Here is a 17,595-nt window from a genome sequence, read left to right as displayed (position 1 = left end):
AACATTGTAACCTTGTAAGACTTGTTGAATAATTAGAAAGGGTATTTGTATGTTTAGTGATTATAGTTCTTGATGGTAACGAAGTTATTCTCTTAATGCTTTTGTCTTAATGAATGAAATTATGTAAGTGTTTAAGTGGGGATTGTAAGGTTAATTTTATTGGAAATGGCATAGATATGTCATAAGTGAACTTACTAATGGATCAATAACAAGATAATAAAGGTGTAGTGAATGTTATAAATAAGGAGATTAGGAACATTTGGAATTGGTTCTTTTAAAATGAATCTAAAGGGATAGATGGTAGTTGGATTATAATGTAATTTTAAGTAAATGATTCCTTATGTTAAAGGAAAGAGTAAATTATAGGAATGAATGTTAGAATATATTAGGATGTGAATGTATTCTATGATGATATTTATGTGCATGTGCTTAGAGTTTGTTAAGTAATGGCATTGAGATACCCTAGGGAAGGTTAGATGATGAGACATTATTTATTTCCGCTTGCGTATTATATTTTTATGTTCATGCTTAAGTAGATTAAGCATATGATTAGTGGATGTTAAGTGAACATAAATGATTATTGAGTTATGTGTGTGTTGCATTGGTTAATGTTCCAGGAAGATAAAACAAATGTTTATGTTTATTTGAGATGTATATGTAGTGTAATTGAATATTTCAAAAAAAAAGAAATTTATCTCTATTAGTTAGTTGGTTAATTTCTCTAGGGTATTTTTGTGGGAATTACACGTAATCTATAATCAAGTGGGAGCTACAATCAAACTTCTTATGCAAATATCAAATTGAATATTGAAAATGAAAATTCAAGATCAGAAAGAAATGTTGAAAACATACAAAACCTAAATGGAATGCTTCAAGCTAATTTCAAAAGATTCCAGCCACAGTTTCACCATCAATTGGAGGGCTTTACAATGACAAACATATGTTATATTTGTCAAGAATGTTATTTAGGAATCAGAGTACATTGCACATCTGAAGGTCCAATATGTAATAGATGTCGACAAAAGAGTGGTCTTCATAGATTTTCCGCTTCAAATAATATGGATCCTGAACCACAACTAGAGTAGCTTGCAAAATTGACTTAGGTAGAAGAAATGTTGATTGTACGTGTCAACCCAATACTACAAGTAACACATGCAATAGGTGGCCAATATAAATACAAAGGACACACAATAAGTTTTTCACAAAATATTGAACATGTTTCAAATTTTTTGCCACATACAATAAATCATTTGTCAATCATTATTGTTCGAAGAAGGGATCAACGTGGCACCAATTATAACTTTACAGTCAATAGAGAACGCATGTATAAAGAAGTTAAGTACAAAGTATACCATGACAAGTTTTACTTTGATGTTAGAATTGATGAAAATGGTTTGGACAATCTATCAAGAAATTGTGATGAAAACATTTTTAACAAATTGAAGATAGTGCACATGGAATTCGATTATGACGCAAATGAAATGATATTTGTGGGTCCAATGATGGACACAGATGAAACTCATATAATTGACCACACAACATCAATGGCTTCCAAATTTCGTAATACTCAAAGAGAGATGGAATTAATTCATGCATGGGTTAATAAACGTGACGCAAATCCAAGAACATTAATTGATTGACCAAGGATTGGTGCATCTCCTATTAATGACTATGTCACATCAAGATTACTTGATATGATATTCTTGACATTATTTTCTAATGGAAGTTGTGATTGGTTAGAACATCGAATGAGGCGAGTGCATCTACATGAATTTGTGAAGCATCTATTGTGATATAGGGACCATTGTTTTGGTCAACATCTGAGATTTAGATATTTTATGATGAATATGATAATGAGACATTGTGCACAAAATTCATTAGCTGCATTTATGAAAATAAGTTTTCAAGACATGTCAATCACCAATTATGAGTTATGTCAACATATGGAAAGTATGTCACAATCTCATCTAGCTGATAGACTAATGCGGTTTGGAACCAAATTGAGGGGTACAAAGTCATATTGGACCAAATATCGTGCAGAATTGATAGACACACTTCATCAAATATGATCTCCTACAATATTCTTCACATTGAGTGCTGCATATATGTATAGGCCTAATTTACATGCATTAATGCCAGGAACACCGCCAAGTAATCCATGAGAAGCTCAAATTTGGCAAAAACAAAATATCATAGACTATCCTCATATAGTTGCACACTACATGCATGTAAGACATTCAATATTTAGAAAATAAATTCTAGAAAAATGAATAAATATAAAAGATTATCGAATTAGATATGAGTGGCAACATAGGGGGTCACCACATCTGCATACGTTCATCTGGATGAATTGAGCACCAAATATGGACAACATTGATTGGTTAAATGAGGAGCAACGAAAAAATGATGAAATATATTTTCATTCTATTGTTCATGCATGGAATCCCAGACAAGATCCACATCAACAAAATATACAGGCATGTACACAAATATTCAAACATATATATCTAATATATCATATAAACTTCTTATACTTCATATTATAACTAACACATTTGTTTGTATTTCCTATTGTAGTCATTCCAAAGTTTCCTTCAACATGATCCATGTCTAAAAAATACAACACAACTTGCATAAATAGATATTGAACATGACTATGAAGAGATACTAAATTGTTTAGAACGACACACAGTTTGTAGGGAAGGTGCATGCCTATGAAAAAATGAGGAAGAATTGTTTGCAGGTAAGTATTTCCTTAGTAAAAACATTAATATGATGTTTAAATACGTAAAAATTATGCAAATTAATAGAATATATGAGTTCATATTCATTGTAGGTATAATGCTCCTTGGCCATTGAATCTTGGGGGATCCAGATTATATGAAGACATAGAAACAAGAGAAAAATAAATAGAACCAACAAAAAATGATCAAAGAGTGAATATACATAATCGTTACACACTGCAATTGTGGAGAGTAAATATAGATTGGCAACCCATTATTTCCAAACACGTAGTAATAAAATATATTGAAAAGTATGCAACAAAATTGGAGAAAGGCTTATAAATATACAACCAAATGTTGATGTGCCTATCAAACATGGAAAATTCTGATTTGGCTGCATGAGCATATATAAGACTTCTAATAGAGACAGTTATAGAAAGAGACATTGGAGATCAAGAAACGTGTCACATGTTGCTAGAACTTATATTAGTAGAGAGAAAAATGATATTTGTTAATCTAAATGTTTCACATGAAGTATTCAAACTTGTAGCTATACATATTGAAGTGAACAATGAAGAACAAACAATATCTCTCATTCATGGATATAAAACAAGGCCTCCTTCTATGGAAGATGTCTCATTGATTGATGCAACAAGATCATGGATATATAATCCTAAATGAAGAAGAGACAATAAATGGGAACCACAACAAAATGCATCTATTGTCAGAGTTTTCCCTAGGTTTGTATCCATTCCTCCACATGAGTCAGATAGATGGATTGACTTTTGTCTATCAAAGTTATTATTGTACAAATCATTCAGTGACATAGAAAGAGATATTGGCCATGATAATGACTCCATAATAACAAAGCAAGAATCATTCAACTAGAATCCTTGGCATGTGGAATGAACAACAATTGTAGAAAATGTTGAATATACCAGGGATTTTAAAATTGAAGATGATGAACTTGTTCAAACAAATACCATAGAGCATGAATGGGAGATTATATTTGGACTGCATCATGGTCAAAATATACAAGTTTCTAAAATAGATGTGTTGGGTAGAAGTGACATTAATAGACATACAAATTGGTCTCATGAATATCAAGGTGAAGAGTACATTGTTAGAGAAATTAATTTCACAAGCAACATGAGAGCTCATGGATGTCTCACACATGACAATGTACAACAATCCATCAACTACACAAACCTTAGTGCTAAACAAAGAAAAGAAATCAACATAATTATGACATGCTACCATACAAATCAAAATAGAGAGTCATTATTCATGATAATACAAGAAACAATAGGAACAGGAAAGCCATTTTTAATTGGTGCAATTAGCTAATCTCTTCAAAATGCAACAATCCCATGTCATTCTCCCCTTCTATTACTTGCACCAACAGGAGTTGCAACTTTCAATATAGGAGCCTATATAGTTCATTCAAAATTGAAAATCCCAATACGAGATTTTGCTCAGCTAGAAGGAACAAAACTTACAAGTTTTCAAGAGATAACACATATCAAATATATTTTGATTGATGAAATGAGCTTTATTGGTCAAAACATGCTGGAAAACATAGATTCTCAACTTTGACAAGAATTCCCACAAAATGCACATAGAAGCTTTGCAGGTACACTTTTCATTATAACTAATGAGAAGAACTATTTTATATAAAATCTAATATAATTCATATCTATGAAACTTCTATAATATTACTATATAGTTTAAAAAATATTTTTTGTCAATTTTCTTTCAAGAATATCTATGATTTTGGTTGGTTGCCTCCAGTCAATGATAGATTGACATATGCCACCAATAGATGGGAAAATTTATTGTGGGAGGAATTCAAAACTGTGATTACATTAGATAAAATTTTTAGACAAGATGGAGAAAACATACAACAACAAATATTTTGTCAACTTTTGACAAATTTGAGAGATGCAAACCCAGATATTCATGATTGGAGGTTGCTTATGACAAGAACCCCTTTTAGCATAGATGTTGCAATTAATGTTGAGTTTAACAATACTATCCATTTGTTCTCCACAAATGAAAATGTTCATAATCATAATAAGAAAATGTTATATTCATTGAAGCATCTCATTGCATGTAGTGTTGCAACAAAAGTAGCAAGTGCACATCCAACAAAAGATTTCTCAAGTGATAAACTTGATCTAGAGATATTGATCAGTAAGAATTCAAGGGTCATGTTGACTTCAAATATTTGGATAAAAGAAATACTTGTAAATGGAGCTCTCGGATATATTCGAAATATTGTCTACAACTCAGGAAGTTCCCCACCCGAACCACCAACATATGTGATGGTTGAGTTTGACAATTGTTTAGGAATACCATTTGAAGATAACAATCCAAAAACAATTCCAATAAAAACAATGCAAAGTGGTAGAACATATCAATTACCATTAAGATTGGCATAGGCATTGACAATACATAAATCTCAAGGATTGACTCTTTCAAAAGCCACGGTTGATATAGAACCAAAAGAAAGAACGAAATTGACATTTGTTGCAATATCTCATGTAAAGTCTCTATAAGGTTTGAGAATAATGTTGTCATTCACATATGACCATTACGAAAAAAATCATACCTAATAACACTTTATCAAAATATTATATATATAAAAAAATCATCCATTGCATTATGTATAAATAAAATGACAATTCAAAAATCTCAAAAATTAATGTAATATATTTTTCTAAATAAAATTCATGTAACCTTGCATCATTTTTTTGGTTATGATAAAGAGAAATGCTACATATATGTTGTTCTATTTTATTTCCTATTTAATTGCATACATTTACTTCAAATGAATTTTTCTATAAATATATCTAATTAACTCACCTTAACATATATTGTCTTCCTTTACTTCTACTCTTGTTTGCGATTTGGTTTTGGGTAAGTTGTGGGCTTGGGGAGATCGCTCTCTTTCTATTAAGCCCTGGACAACTTCCTTCAACCCCCTTACTGAACGTTTTGTTGTTCGTTTGGTTTGGGTCCACCTCCATTTCTGGGAGCCTTCTTGTTTTGAGGCCATCGATAATTCCATTGGTAGCTTCTTGAAGGTTGATGATGCCACGACCTTCATGAGTCATTCAACCTTTGTTTGTCTGTTAATTGATATTGACATATCTCTGCCCCTCCCTGGGGATGTGGTTTTGATGGTTGGGGATAGGCCATGGACTCAATCAGTAGATTATGAGGGCCTCCCCTTTCGCTGCTGCAGGTGCTTCTCAACGGGTCACTTAGCTTCAGACTGTTCTATCTCTCTCACTGCAAAGGTGCTGCAACTTGGTGGAAGGATGCTACTAAAGATCACTTGACGGTTAATGCTTCTGAGTCTACTTTTGTCGACTCCTCTCTGGAGGTTGATGTCTCCTCCCACGATGAGGTGCCCCTTACTACTGATGAAGCCTTTGTTGATGTTATTGCTGTCGTGGACTCTTCCGCCTCTTTGGCTCCTACTTCTATCGCTCCTGCTCCACAAATTCTCTCTTCTCCTGGCGTTTATGCTCTTGTTGTTGTTCTTCAGCAACAGTCTACTATTGTTTTACAGTAGCAGTCTAGCAGTGACTGCGGGATCCTCCTTGACTGATTTTTCTTTGAATGTTCCTAATGACAGTGTTGTTTGGATGGTTGTTTGTCGTAGGTGGAAGGGAAAATCTGCCTCCCTTTCCCAACCCCCCCTTTGTCAAGATTTAGGTGTTTCTCCCCACTCTTCAGTTGGGTTGGGTTGTTGCAGGTTTGACAGGTTTGTTTGGCCTGTCGGACTTTGTTTGTTTGGGGTTTGTACCCCTGCTTGGTTTGTTTGTCGCCTTTGGGTTGTTATTTATTTTTTGATAGCCTTTTGGCTATGTAAAGGGTTAGTGCCTTAGTTAACATTGTTTTTTAAAATCAAAAACACATATCGCCATTAAGTTTAAATTATTTATCTTCTACTATTCAATATTGATTTGAAAGCTAAAAAGATTTCCAAATATGCATCATTTTCTAAATATACTTCATGTAACCTTGCATCATTTTTTTTGTTATGATAAAGAGAAATGCTACATATATTTTGCTCTATTCTATTTCCTATTTAACTGCATACATTTACTTCAAATGAAAAATAATTCTATAAATTTATCTAATAACTCACCTTAACATATATTGCCTTTAAGTTTAAAATATTTATCTTCTACTATTCAATATTGATTCAAAAGCTAAAAATAATTTCCATGTAGGTGACCAAGATGTCACGTAATGCACGTGCATGGGCGTCCAATTGGTTGACAAAGTACCACTACCATCTTCCATTCAATGTCATCCTTTGTATAGAGGAATTAAGTGTTCACTACTGGTTGAGACAAAAAATGGTCAATAGAATTGACAAAAAGGACCAAGGAATAGTCAAATAAAATTTGAAAATCATGCCGTATATTTTAACTTCCTCTATGGTTCCAAGGTCAAAATGAACTTAGATGTAAAATTTTATAATCTACAAATTAACATTATAGATTTATGTGATTGGTCAATTTCTCAATACCATGAGCTGCGAGACATTTGCCTTGTTGGATGTATCTGGAAGGTCACTATTAAGCCAACAATGATAATAAAAAAACACAACATATCCGAACAACTCAGTATGAAGTTCATGAGATCTCTTAAGGGAATCACAGATAAGTTATCACCGAGGACCACTTGAAGAATGGTTGCTTGCTACTCTTAAGTTTAATTATTCAATTAGATTCACAATGCATGAGGTCGTGCCATTATTCGGGTTGTTACATGCACACTATGGGATACCTACATTATATGCTGTGAAGTCCAACATAACAATCAACGTTTGGGCTCTTCTTGATGATATTGAAAATGAAGAGATATTACTAGTGCATTAATGGTTAATATAGTGAAAATTTCTTACAAATTTAAAAAAACTATTTACACATTGTATGTTTAACAGTTATTACTATTGCATGAATAATTAACCAATTAATTTTTATTCCTTTAAAAAAATCATTTTCATAAATGATTCCAAATTTTTAATTTGCATAATATTTTACAAATGTTGTTGTCATAGCTCTAAAAAGTATCTCATTTTGATTATCAATAATTCAAATATAATTAAAAAATAAATTAAAAACATCATATATCATTGAATTTATTTGCACCTCACACTTTATCATTGAATATATATTCAAATTTGATATATATTTAATTATAGAGAGATAATTATAGAAAGATGATAGAAATTGATTTAATTAAATAATAAAAATTAATTAATCAAAGTAAATAATTAAAATTAATTAAACAATAGAATTATTTAATTAATATTAAGAGGAAAATGATTAAAGATTAATTATGCATTAGAGGGAAATTTAGATTAAATATTAATTAATTATGAATTAGAGAAAAAATTGAATTGTAAATTTGAGATGGATAAATAATGTTAATTTTGAAGAATAAAATCAAATTAATTAATTTAGAAGAATCAAGTCAAATTAATTAAATAACTAAAATTATTTAATTAATAAAAATATATAATTAATAAAATTAACATTAAAGACCAGAACAATTTTAAGTACCTACAAAAATCACTACACATAATAAAGAAATGCACGATACCAATTTTTGGTAAATTTTCATTGCTTATACCTGGTAACTTAATTGTTACATAATAACAAAGTCAATATGCAGGCTAAGCCTTAATGCAAAACTCTCTAACTTCATTCGGATTAAAATTACTAATTTATTAGTCCCTTGGAAATAATATAAGAATTTTGTATGTCTAGACAATATAAGTATCACACATAAATTATTAGGTTAGACATCTATACTGTTGTGTGCAATGGACTAGGCATTTAATTCTGCAAAATAATTAACGTACACTCCAATTTTGTGTACCTGAATAACCAGTTGCTAAGAAGATTAATGAAATCCAGATTACTAAATTAACATGTGAATGCCAACTTAAGCAGATGACTCATAGGCTGAAGCTGCATGTTGCCATGAAATTAGGTCAGGTGGCCTAGGATAAGGGTAAGGTTTCATGGAAGGGGCTTAATTTTTTTTTAGTGGGTGTTATTCAGTTTTGAAATTAAAGTTTTGGAATTTTGAAAAGCTGGTGGTCTCATGAAAAATGTTGCAAATAAAAAATTAATAAACGTCATTTTCTTTCTTTTTCTTTTCTGACAGGAATCTAAAATATTAGCTAGTTGACAAGTGGCAGAAATTTTTTTCAAGTTAGTGGAGCAATTTCTAACCCCATCCCCCCAATTCCACAGCTGACATATGCAGTCTATAAAAAAGGGGCTGCTATTTTTCAGGAATAGATCCAAATAATCCTGTAACATAATTTTTTTTATTCATAAGACCTCCTACTCCATGAAAATAGATCCCGAAGCCCCATTAGACCTTACCTTAGCTTTGCCTTGCCTATGTCAAGCTACCAAAATTAGGCCCCTTCCAGATAATTTGATGAGGATCAGAGCTCAAACTCATGCCAGGCATTTGTTTAGTAAAAACTCACTGAGCCACCCACCAAGTTTGTAATCTCCTGTAAATGGATACATACCGCTTTCTTGCAAGTGATTTGGATGTGGCTAACACTAAACATTACAGAGGAATCACCCCAGCCAACACTAAACTTTACAGAGGAATCACCCCAGCCATGCTGATGTTTAAGAGCCAATAGTCTCACCTCTTCACGCCCAGCCAAATGATTTGGCCTACATGAATAAGATTTTACTAGTAATGGGTTGAAATAGAAATAAAGGAAATAGTAATTGAATCTTATACTAGTTCTGACTGCACCGAAACATATCATTTTTAATCATCTAGGTGGGTAAGATGGAAGAGAAGAGTTACAGCAAAGTTCTACAGAAAAATGTTCAATTGCATTAAATTAATTTCATTTATCTACAGATTTTTATAAGATTCTCTGCATTGATAACCATTGACACGCACTTAGCCATTGATAAAGAAATATTTAGATTCACAAGAATCATTTATATTTACAAATTATGATATGCTTCAAGGTGTTCAAACTAGCTGAACTTATTCTCTACTGGATTGCTTTGCATCATCCAATTTCATAAAGCAAGTGAATTGAAAAATATGAGTTATATAATTCAATCATTCTAAGTCAAACACTTTCAACTACTCTCCAAAGAATTTCCAATCAGTTTGATACAGAAAGAAAATCTAAAATAGCCTCTTGAAGAAGGTTGTTGAATATATGCCGGTCTACTTCAAACCCAACATTCTCAATATCTTCATCATCTCCAGCCCAAGGAGCTTCATTAGCCATGTCTCTATCTATTAAAGACTCAACATCCTCTAGAATTTCACAATCTGCCTCAGGAGACCTGCAAATCTCATCCCACACTTCCTTTAGTAGTTGTTTTCCAGTGGACATGTACCGAAGATTCTGTTTTGTGGGCTTTATCCAGGCTCGAGGTTTCAAGAATGGCTTTATTATTTTGCATACAATTTCATCTACAACCTCAAACAGGAGCTTTCTATTGGCTATGTTGTTGGACCTTTCGTATGCTTGGCTTCCTCTGGTAGGAGTCGTGCATGAGTTATTTGTTTGTTTATCTTGATAGTACTCTTCAAGTCTATAAAAAACCTGGGGATCTATTGGATGGGAAGGGGAATACCATCTTGTAGATGCTACAATGTTCTCATCATTAAAACCAGCAGAAACTAATATAGTTCTTACATAAAACAGATTTGCTTCTTTTCCTTCAGGAATCGTGATGTCATCTACTTTTAAGCTTTGAAGCATAGAACTCTGCATCTCAAAAAGATGTAATCTCTTGTCTGGAAAAATCTCTTTCATGGAACCCGGCAATCCATTCTCTGGAACAAGCTTCAATTTGTCTTCTTCATGGTAGATATGTCCATATTGATCAAAATCCAGGGTATCATCAATATTTAACTTTAGACTGCATAATTTTGTACTCAGTTCTGTACCAAACAAATCATGTATTATTCAGTTGGTCTTTGCTGTATAAATTTATAGTGAATGTAATGAATGCATTTGAATATAATCATGTAAGATTTTTTTATCATTAACATTACGCATCATACCATCAATTAACATGATGAATTCACTAATATGGACTTTGGAAACACCATGTCTCTGAAATAAACTTATACTTCTGCAGTTTCTTGCATTTTTGGTTGAAGCAAACTTTTGTAGGAATAATTTTCTTTAAAGTACATAAAATAGTGCATTGCTAAACTCTCTAGTTACATCTAAAGTTCGAGGACATCAGCTAATTTTAGTTGTGCTACCAAATCCCACTTCTATTCACTATACCCTGCAATTTGGTTCGACGAAATTATGCTTCCACGATGCTAATATATCTTTATCTTCAGTGTTTCACCATTGTTAAAGTCAAACAAATCAAGTAGTAGTTCAGTATACATACCTTGAAAATCTGTTGCAATCTCTTTTATGTTTACAGGACTTGGAATTGGGCTGTCGTGCAGAAAAGGACCATCTAAAACAGAAATGGGGCTTGAAAATTCACATTTCTCACCAATACTAGCCAAACCCTCGTCGGTTTCACTGTTTGCCATAGAGCACTCTGGAAAGATGCTTTCAGTTCTATCTTCAGTGTTGATAAGAACTTCATTGGCTGGTGCATTTTCGCTCACTCCTGTGACATCTGTTTTTACGACTTCGTCATTTGCCAGTGCCAAGGTGGTTTCTTCGTTCAGAGGTTTCTCTTTTGATGTGAAATTCTGGTGATTAGGACTCTTCTTTGAAGAACCAAGGGCGCATTTACCACTTGAAGAATGACCTGCTTCTACTCTGTCATAAACCTCTTTATTACGTCTTGCAACAGAGCAGGGCTTTGAAGAAAGCTTTTTCTTATCAGACTTCCTCAGGCATACAGATTGTTTCCTTGCAGACGCCTTATCTTCTTCCTTTCTGATTTCTTTTCTAAACCTAGGTGGACTCTGCATCCACGTTCTAGGACTGAACTTTCCTGGCCAAGTAGAAACCCTTATAGCATTTGACAAGACCTTTTCCCCCTTTGCAATAGAGTTGCAGCTGGATGAAATTGAATCAGAAGATGCCTTTCCAGAATTCAGCTCTTGGCACACGTTCCTGGAACATTTTTCCTTGGATTTTCTCTCTCTTTTCTGTGGAATTTCCCTGCTAGTTCTGAATTCTGTCGATATCAACAAAAAAAGATGTTAGGACTAGCATAGCTGTGCAGAGATAGAAGCTTCAAAAGAAAAGAAGAAAACGATTGCTTCAAGCAAGATTTTGCTTTGACATACCTTTGTAAGTTTTTAGTTGTTGCTTTGTGTTTGCTGAATTTGGTTCCGAAACAATCATTTTAGCCGGCAATGGATTGACAGAATTCTTTGAAGGTTTGGAATGCAAAGGAATTACTTGATTCTGATTTGTAAGACAAGATGATGAGATCCTAGGACTCCCCAATTCTGATGAACTACATCCCTGGGAAGAGGCCCTGCGAGTATATTTGGAATAACTGTTTGTGGTCACCAAGGATTTGGGATCATGAAGCGGTCTCAGCAAGGAGTTCTCATTCTTTTTAAGGCATTTTAAGGCATCCATAAATTCAATTGACTGGTTCTGCCTTCTACCCCCAGTGTTCTTTTTAGAGTCTGTCGACGCGTATTTTAACAAAAAAGTACCTGCAGCATCTGACCTATGTTGAACATTCTTGTGCTTATATCCATGGTGTGAATGATCTCTGTATTGAAACATTTGAGTGGCTTCAAAATCCCTCTTAAAGTCCTGCAGCTGCTTCTCCTGAGGGTGAGGTTGTTCTCTGAACGAATGTGATCTCAATTGCAATTTCGGGCTCCCAATCTCTACACTGAGACGCAGAGGCTCCAGAGCTTCACTCTCTGTGTTAACAGAAGGGCATTTGGAAAGGGAAAGTGGCTGCTTACTTGGTTTTGACTTGCCTGGATTGCTTCTTGATTGCTCATCATCATCCCTTGCCATACTATCTAATCCCATGAGCCGAGCTACCACATTCACAGTAGGCATTGCCAGCCTCTTCTTCTCTTCATCATTAACACCAAAATTGCATGCATTCTCTGGACTGTTGGTTGGCGCTTCTGACTCTGCATATTGAATACAAATATTGATCAGCGAAAGCATATTAAGTTTCAAATTTCCAAAGGTAAAACCATGTAGGTTAGCCGTGTTTATGTTTATTTTGGAAAGAGACCTTCCATGTAACCCTGTTATAAGATTGTTGTAACTGAAACAAGACCCATTTGTTCAAAACATTGAAGGCACCAATCAGCAACACAAATGATTGAAATTCAGTCGAAAGACACAGGGTTGAGATCAATTACCTTGACAATCAGATTGCGTGGAAAGAAATTTCCGAGGCTGACTGAAGTCGAGCAAATGACGAAACACTCTCATACAACCATGAAATCCTTTGTCTCTGGTCTCTTCCATTTTAAACCCAAAATCTTCTGTCTACAGCTCTAACGTGCCCTTTTCACACAACATTTAATCTACAACAATATCAAATACTGATAGAAAGCTCCAAAATTTCAATCAAATTCTGAACTCTTCAACTACACAAGTTGATTTGTCTTTGCAAAGTGAAAAGCAGGATTTACCAAAAATTCACCACCAAATTGTCCTCTGCATCTCCCACGCAACTAAATACAGAGCATTTTGAATTTATCAATCTTCTCCAAGAAAAGATTTGGGTATTCTGCAGGCATTCTCAATGCAGAGAAGATTTCCTTATGTTGGGCTCTACTGTTTACCGATTTGTTTTCCACAAAGACGAAGAAGCCGAAAGGAAATGACAGGTAAATTAGAGGTGGGTCGGTCGATTTACTATAATTAAAAGAGGGCACGAGCGATGTACAGCGCGTAAATGTGAGTAACGGTCGGAACGAGTTCCACGACTGTGTCAGGTGCTCATTTATGAAACGCTTCTTTTGACTTTCAAGCCCCCCATTTTTAAACATTCGGCGAAAGCTGGGTGATGACGAAATCATGATTAAATTTGAATCGTGCTAAGTACAAAGGGGAGTCCGTATGAGAGGGAAAAGGCTCATGTACCTGCAATTCTTTCTCTCTCCTCTGATATAATAATGGAGAAAAGGGAGGCTGAAACTTCAGAGGTCAAGATGGGAAGTGGTACCATGTGAGATCCTGACAAGAAGTATGGTAAGAAATAGAAATGTGGGTCTGGATTGTGCAGAGGAGGCATGTGAAAACGATTTCCGAGGTAAGTGTCCTACGAAGCCGCAACTCTCATCTGCCATGTCTACACTTGAGGCGCAAGCCAAGCTAAAAAGTAACCAGCCTCCATTCCCATTAACTAAATTCTGCATGTGCCCCAAAAGTCGCCCAGGAATTATATTCGAATGATTGCAATGGGCATGTGAGCAGGAGAAAGCGGGATCCAGAGGCATTTCAAACAATTTTTATTTAAACTACCTATCTTGGTATTTTCAAACAATGATTCTTTAATTTTATGTTTGTTTTGGTGGAATGTGTTTAAAAAATGTGGCACTTCTTTTGTATCATTTAGTTAATTTTCTAATTCCTATTCAATTTTATTTATATCTATCATTCAGTCATTATTAATTATTATTGTACTTCTATTTGTATCTACTTTCAGATATTCATCATTTACATTTATATATTCATCATTTACTTATCATTTTTATCTTTATTTGCACTTACTTTCATACCTCTTGACATTATTAATTTATCTTAAAGTTCATTTTTGAATTGTTTAGACTTGGATCAATCTCAAGACATATGAAAATAAACACAAATCAAAAGCTTCACATCTAGGTAGATTTAAACATTTCTACTCACTTTTTTCTAGTAATTCCAAGTGAGCTTAACATACATTTATGTGACATGTTGCTATGTTATTGTATTTAAGGACATTTAATATGCACTTAATTTCATATGTGAGCATAATTAGAGTACACTTTAATTTCTAAGGGAGTCAAAAAGTTAAATACACAATCATCTAGACCATCTACATGTTTGCATAAGTTGTTTTTAATATTTCTCATAACCATTAACCCAACTTGTCAAAGAAGTTTGACCTAGGATAACTTGTTAACCTATCAAGTTTAAAACTCCTAAGCAATGTCATTTGAAACCAGCTTAACAAATTCAACTATGTAGAAGGCAAAGTTGAACAAGTTTTTAGGCACATATTTTATCAAATTAATCTTCCACAAAACATAACAAATCCATGTAGTAGATCAAGTATGAATACCTTGAGATCAGATTTAAACCACTCAAGATTGAACCATATGGATTTATGGAAATCATTAAAACAAGGACATTTGAACATTGGTGAACTAATTTTACATAACTTTTGTACATACCCACTTTTTGCACGTCATTGTAATGGGTTAACATTTTAGTCTAGTGATCATGTATCGCTCTATACACATCTTAAGGAATATTACAAAAATTAATTAGTCATCTAACTCCCCTAGTTTTTTATACCCCATATCACCTTCTTAGCTTCCATTAGTATGTTCTAAAGCCTCTCATGCCTTAGTGTGTGCTAATTCCTAGTTTTCCTACTTTAAAACCTATTGGTTTTGTGTAGTATAGTGAAAATGTCATTTACCATAAGCAATGATTTTTGAAACCATCATGACAACTTTCACAATTGCCTCAAATTTTTTTCTTTTGTTAAGATTGTTTAATGATTGTCATAGTGGTTTTGCAATACATGAAACATCATGACCACCTCTCTTTGAACATTCTATCTTTATCGTAGCCTTTATAACCCAAGCTTCTTTGAATCATTTTTTTCTTACTCCTTAGCTCTTTATAAGCTCGTTTTTAGTCACTCTCTATGATCCTCTCATCTCAATTCATATGGAAACTCTATTATTTTTTCTATCTAACCTCTAAAAAAATCAATAGACATTTTCTTAGCTTTTTTATATCTCACACCATGCCTTACTCATACTTAGAAATAGTTGGATGACTACTTGTACATGGGAAACATAGATTTGAGTGTTTCTTCATTTTTCTCCTTCAATCAACTCCATTTGTGTTAGTTTGTAATTCATAATTTGGATTGTTTATTTCTTGTCTTGTTAGTAGAATTAGATTTTTTTATCATTAGATTGGTTATACTAATTCATTAGGGTTATTTTAGTGGTTGTGTGCTTTACTTAAATCTCTTAAATTCTTATATTTTGTATGTATTTTCTTGTCATTAATTTTCTTTTATGTTTATAGTCTTAGTGTATTCTTGTTTGTTCCACCTTGTGAGAGATTTTGAATTCCTCCTCTTTGCTCCCAATCTCCTGCACAAGGTTTACACCTACATATAGGGACTCTACACATCACTTATCAATATGATTTCTTTGAACTTAGACCCTATTTTGATAGTTTCCCATTTATTTCCATTATCTAAACCCACAAACTCACATGGGAAGTTCATTGGAATACTAAAAACTTCTCTTTGAGCACTTGCACTTGCTCCCAAAGCTCATACACACATAGAACTCTCAAGTATAGGCCTCATTGTTTCTCAATTGGCCTCCTAAGGCTCCATAGAAAATTGTTATTTATTGTCCTATCAAATTGTAGCCTTGTAAAATATCAGTACTTGCTATTTGATGCATGGACAACTCATTGCATAAGAGCAATCTTACACCACCCAAAAATACTTTATTTCACTTGTTTATTTTGTTTGTATGTTGTCATTTATATCATAATCATCAGTTAGTCATCATGAATCCTACTACATTTCATCTCACATGTACATTTAAATGTTCTTCCATGATCTATCAAGGTCATATTTTATTTGTTGGAGATTCTAATCATTGCAAATGTACATATCAATTTCTAACCCATTATTGTGTATACAAAATAATGGACATTTTTACTATTCATAACTTTTGGTAATTTTTTGAAGCTTATAACAACAAAGGAACACATTAGAAGTTACATTGGCCCCAAAAGAGTTTATGGTATGAACTACATTGCGTTTCAATGATCCATCATTGCCACATTTGTTCTAGAAGATTATTTCACATTTAGCCAACTACAAGTTTCATAAATCATCAAGTTTTGTACCACTTTGTAACAAACAAAGACCATGCCTAAGGCTATAAGATGTTATATAAACACCATTCACAGAGATTTGAGTATGGATCCAAGTTAGAGATTTGAGTTGGAAGTCAGGTTTGAGCATTATATTACAATATCATTCAAATTTTATAATATATACATTTATAATCAAATAGCCAAGGCCTAGCATATTGGAAGCCCATTGCAACATATTGTAATTCATTCATGAATAAGACTCAATAAATTCCATTTTATTGTTTCATTATTCCATTGGAGTTCCATTATATAATTGTGAATTGTTTCATTTCATCACATGGTTGGATAATCCTTCCCTGGACCCTCTATCGATGATTGTATCACTATATTTTGTTACATTTGTAGACTTATATCTTTGACATTTATTGTCCACTCACACATAAATGTTGTACACACTTGAAAATTGTTAGATTATCATGTTGTAGCTCCTTTTAACACTCGTGTGACTATCATCCTTATTGTTCATGATTCTTGTTAGCTCATACATGTTTATGAACACACTAGGTTATCCTAAGAATATTTTGAAACATTAATATACCTTATGTATATGCGCTAACATCATTTCAAGCATTGAAAAATAGCTCAAACATTCACATTTGATTTTAATATAATTCTAAACAAACACATACTATTATATGAGGGATAAATTTTAGATCAAAATGAACCATCAAACTAGACAACCACACAGACCTAGTATTCAAATTATAGACACCTAAAATTGTCTTAGCCTAATTAAATAAATAT

The 17,595-nt window shown here is 33.2% G+C and overlaps 1 protein-coding gene across 3 annotated transcripts; it reads right to left on the bottom strand.

Moving 5' to 3' along the window:
- Positions 1–9,696: 9,696 nt before the first annotated feature.
- LOC131028174 (uncharacterized) lies at positions 9,697–14,119 on the bottom strand. 3 transcript variants are annotated; one of them, XM_057958412.2, is made up of 5 exons: positions 13,356–14,119; positions 13,080–13,247; positions 12,024–12,842; positions 11,162–11,911; positions 9,697–10,694 (listed from the first exon to the last, which is right to left on the bottom strand). In XM_057958412.2, the coding sequence occupies exons 2-5, from the start codon at positions 13,186–13,188 to the stop codon at positions 9,904–9,906; spliced, it is 2,469 nt and encodes an 822-aa protein (XP_057814395.2). In that variant the 5' UTR covers positions 13,189–13,247; positions 13,356–14,119; the 3' UTR covers positions 9,697–9,903. The 3 variants fall into 3 exon arrangements, with proteins under 3 accessions (XP_057814395.2, XP_057814394.2, XP_057814393.2); XM_057958411.2 differs by having other exon boundaries at positions 13,080–13,227; XM_057958410.2 differs by having other exon boundaries at positions 13,080–14,119.
- Between the last annotated feature and the right edge of the window lie 3,476 nt (positions 14,120–17,595).

This window comes from Cryptomeria japonica, chromosome 5, assembly GCF_030272615.1.
Source record: "Cryptomeria japonica chromosome 5, Sugi_1.0, whole genome shotgun sequence".
NCBI classification, from domain to species: domain Eukaryota; kingdom Viridiplantae; phylum Streptophyta; class Pinopsida; order Cupressales; family Cupressaceae; genus Cryptomeria; species Cryptomeria japonica.
Note: the sequence above shows the minus strand (reverse complement) of the source record. Positions and strands in the feature narration are given on the sequence as shown.